The sequence below is a fragment of the Cryptomeria japonica genome, chromosome 7 (genome assembly GCF_030272615.1).
Source record: "Cryptomeria japonica chromosome 7, Sugi_1.0, whole genome shotgun sequence".
Taxonomy (NCBI): domain Eukaryota; kingdom Viridiplantae; phylum Streptophyta; class Pinopsida; order Cupressales; family Cupressaceae; genus Cryptomeria; species Cryptomeria japonica.
In genome coordinates this window covers 804,069,301-804,073,307 of record NC_081411.1, presented here as the reverse complement: position 1 = coordinate 804,073,307, position 4,007 = coordinate 804,069,301, and the positions used below count along the sequence as shown (strand labels likewise).

Sequence of the window (4,007 nt, the reverse complement as noted above, 5' to 3'; positions counted from 1 at the left end):
GATATCACCTTGGTTGGAGTCTCAAAGGTAGAAGTGAAGACTAGGCCCACCATACCTGATAATATCGGTAATTGGCAAGTATTTAATGATGGTGATGATTTGTTGAGGTTCTTGCGTTATATAGATGAATATGATAGTCAAGAAATTGACTTCAATGCTTTTGTAGAGACCATAAATGGCAAGGACATTGTCTTTGGGAATGAGATAGTACAGTTGAAAACAAATAAAATCTCAAAAGGATTGGTGTCTCTAGAGAGAGTGTTTGATAGTCAAGAAAGTCAAACAATGAAGCAGTCCCCTATAAATAAGGAGGACCTTGAAGAAATTAACCTAGGAACTGGATCATCCCCTGGGAAAGTTTACATTGGTAAAAAGATTAGCCCAAATATCAGATCCATGCTAGTTGCCTTACTTAGAAAATACAAACATGTTTTTGCATGGTCATATGATGACCTAAAGGCTTACAGGGAGGACTTGTTCTAGCATGAGACTTCCTTGAACCCAACTGCCAATCCTTTTAGGCAGAAGCAAAGAACAATTAACACAGTTCTCAGATCGAAGATGCAAGAGGAGTTAATGAAGCACAAAGATGGCAGAATAATCAAATCTATAAGGCATTCATCATGGGTTTCAAACCTATTCCCAGTAAGAAAGAAAAATGGTGACATTAGATTATGTGTGGATTTTAAAAACTTAAATCTGTTAACATTAAAGGATAATTACTCCCTCACAAACATGGAATCAATCCTACAAAAGGTTACACGTTGTGAACTACTATCCATGATGGATGGATTTTAGGGATACAACCATGTGAAGGTTAAGGAATCTGGGCAGTACAAGACTACCTTCACTACTCCATGGGGGACTTATATCTATGTTAGGATGCCTTTCAGACTAACTAATGCTAGGGTGAATTTCCAGAGAGCCATGGATATAGATTTTTTTGATTTGATAGACATCATTATGGTTGTTTATCAAGATGATCTTAAGCATTTTCTAAGAAGGCATAAGAGAATTGCTTGTATTTAGAGAAGGTATTCACCAAAGCCCGGGAATATGGGATTTATCTTAATCCTAAAAAGTGCCAATTTTCTATAACTGAGGGTAAACTGTTAGGACACATTGTGTCCAAGGATGGGGTAAGAATAGACCTTGAGAGAGTGGCGGCCATTGACAAAATACCCACCCCCAAGACTATAAAGGCCATCCAATATTTTTTTGGCCAAATAAACTTTGTCTATAGGTTCATATTAAACTTTGCTGAGATAGTAAAACCCATTTCTAAGATGTTGAAGAAAAGAGATACAATAGATTGGATAGATGCAACTTTAGAAGCCTTTGTAGCTATCAAGAGAGCCATCAAACAAGCCCCTATTCTAAAAGCACTTGATTTTAGTAAACCCTTTTAGGTTTTTTCCTTTTCTTCATTCCACACTGTAGTTGTTGTCATGTTACAGAAGAACAATGAGGGATATGAATAGCCTATTACTTTTTATAAGAAATCCCTCCAAGCAGTAGAACTCAAGTGTGACATCATGGAAAAGCAAGCCTATTCTTTGGTCAAAGATGTGAAAAATTTCAGACCTTACCTTGTAGGTGCCCAAGTTATAGCTTGTGCATAATGCAGCGGTAAAGGACATTTTTGTCCAATCAAAGACCATAGGAAAAAGATGCAAATGGATAAACAAAATACAAGAATTCAATATTGACATCCAGATTACCAAGTCAGTCTGGGGCATAGGTTTAGCAAAGCTCATGGAAGAAGAAAATTTGGATGCTTCCCAAATTAATACTTTGTCTATCTCAGAGGACAACATATGTAGTTTACAACATACTTCATGGTATACCAACATCTTGTATTTTCTAAAGCATGCGAAGTGTCCCGATGAACTCATTGACACTCTGAAAAGGACTTTGAAGCTGCAGGCCTAGAGGTATGTTTTTATTTATGGGGACTTATATTACAAAGAGAGATGGTTGTTGTTGTTATGCCTAGATAAGCATCAGGCTTAGGTAATGCTTAAAGATATACATGCATGAATATATGGGGGGCATTATATAGAAAAAACTACCACCCACAAGGTGTTAAGGGATGGATACTTTTGGCCTACATTGTTCAAGTATTCTCATGAATTTGTTAGGAAATGTGAACCTTGCCAAAAGTTTTTCAGGCAAGTTGAAATATGCAGGGGTATTACCTCTTCGACCTATGCAAGTGTAGGCCCCTTTTTATCAATGGGGTATAGATTTTATTGGGGAAATGACTCAAAGGTCTAGTGGAGGACACAAATGGATTCTTGTAGCCACAGACTATTTCACAAAATTGGTGGAAGCCATCCCCACTAGGAAGGCAACCAATAGGGTCGTAATTGATTTTCTGACAAGTAATATAATCACCAGGTTTGGAGTTCCAATCAGATTAATAATGGACAATGCAATGTGCTTAGGATCTGAGGAGTATACTGATTTCTACAGTACTTATGGCATCAATATCTCCTACTCATCCCCATACCATCCACAAGGAAATGGGCAAACCAAGTCCATCAACAAGAGTCTATTAAAGATCATCAAAAGGACTCTTGAGAAGAATAAAAATGCCCAAGATTCAAAGTTAAAAGCTGCAATATGGGCTAATAGAATCACCGTCAAGAAGGCTATTGGAAAATCTCCATTTGAGTTAGTATATGGCACACAGGTCAAACTGCCTATGAATAACTTCTTTCCAGTGTACAAGTATATTCAGGAGAATGAATGGGATATACCTGAGCCAATGGAAGAAAGAATGGAGCAGTTTGTAGAGCTTGATGAGATCATAAATGATGCACACAAAATAAACATGAAACTACAACAATGAAGCAAGTATCTATTTGATAAGAGAGCTTCAGAAAGAAAATTTGAGGTAGACGATTTAGTTTTGGCATGGAATGCAAGAGGCCAAGAAAAAGGAAAACATGGTAAGTTTGAAGCTTTGTGGTTGGGCCTGTAAATTGTTGTAGAAAAGCATGGTGAGGATTCCTATTTCCTTGCAAACATGAATGGTGAAGTGCAGGAACTGCCAATGCATGGACAATTCCTGTAACACTTCTTTTCTTGATCTCTTTCCATGCATGGTAGGTTTAGGGTGTGTACATATGGGTTAGGATTTTGTGGAAATACTCCTATTTTTTTTGAGTGGTCTTCTCTTCCAGAGATTTGCATCCTTGCTTTGACCTAAAGGATCAAACATCCCTAACTAGAGCCACTGTTGGAAGTGTCAAAATTTGGCTTTTAGATATGCCTATCTTGTGCTTTGAATCCTAGGGTTCAGGGCTTATGGAGAGTTTTATTTTGCTAAGTTTCTTCTTTGTTCTCCCTAGGCCATGATATGTTTCACAGTTGATCATCATCAACCAATTTCCTCACCTTAAGTCATGATCGAGAGGGTTCTTTGTCATTGGTTTACCGGCCCTGTGTGCTAGGTTTCTTTATCGGGTCGGTTACCTAAAGTGTATATTGCTCAAGGGTTATATTATTTGGCCAATGACTAGATCTTAGTCATAAATCTCCCTAGGCATGCCCCATAATACAATCACTTTACCCTTCATGAGTCACCACGTGCTTAAATTCCTCACTTAAGTGTTGCTCTTAGTATTCTTGTTGCACATGGTAAGCAAATCAAAGGAGATGTAAGCATGTGTTATCCCGCGAGAATGTTCATAGTGGATCGTACTTGCATGAGATAAGAAATAGTGCAAAGAAGCAAGGAAACGTTATCCGATAGTGTCTCCAGGATACCAAAAGGGTAGCGCAGGATAAGGAACAATGAAAGGAGTAATAAGCATATAAGCTTGTCCCGCGCTGTTCTTCAATATGGAGGTTAATGTTGTGGGATAAGAGAAATCAAAAGATACTAAGGAAATCCTTATCCCATGAAAGTTCCTACTGGTCAATAAAGGGCTGCAAGATAAGAAAGTAAGCAGTAGAAAGATAATTTTTTTATCCCATGCGTTTTCGTGGGGATAAGAAAA

General features: G+C 37.9%; 1 protein-coding gene across 1 annotated transcript; it reads left to right on the top strand.

Moving 5' to 3' along the window:
- Window positions 1–2,425: 2,425 nt before the first annotated feature.
- LOC131038627 (uncharacterized) lies at window positions 2,426–2,854 on the top strand. The gene has a single exon (XM_057971115.2). The coding sequence runs from the start codon at window positions 2,426–2,428 to the stop codon at window positions 2,852–2,854; it is 429 nt and encodes a 142-aa protein (XP_057827098.2).
- Window positions 2,855–4,007: the final 1,153 nt, after the last annotated feature.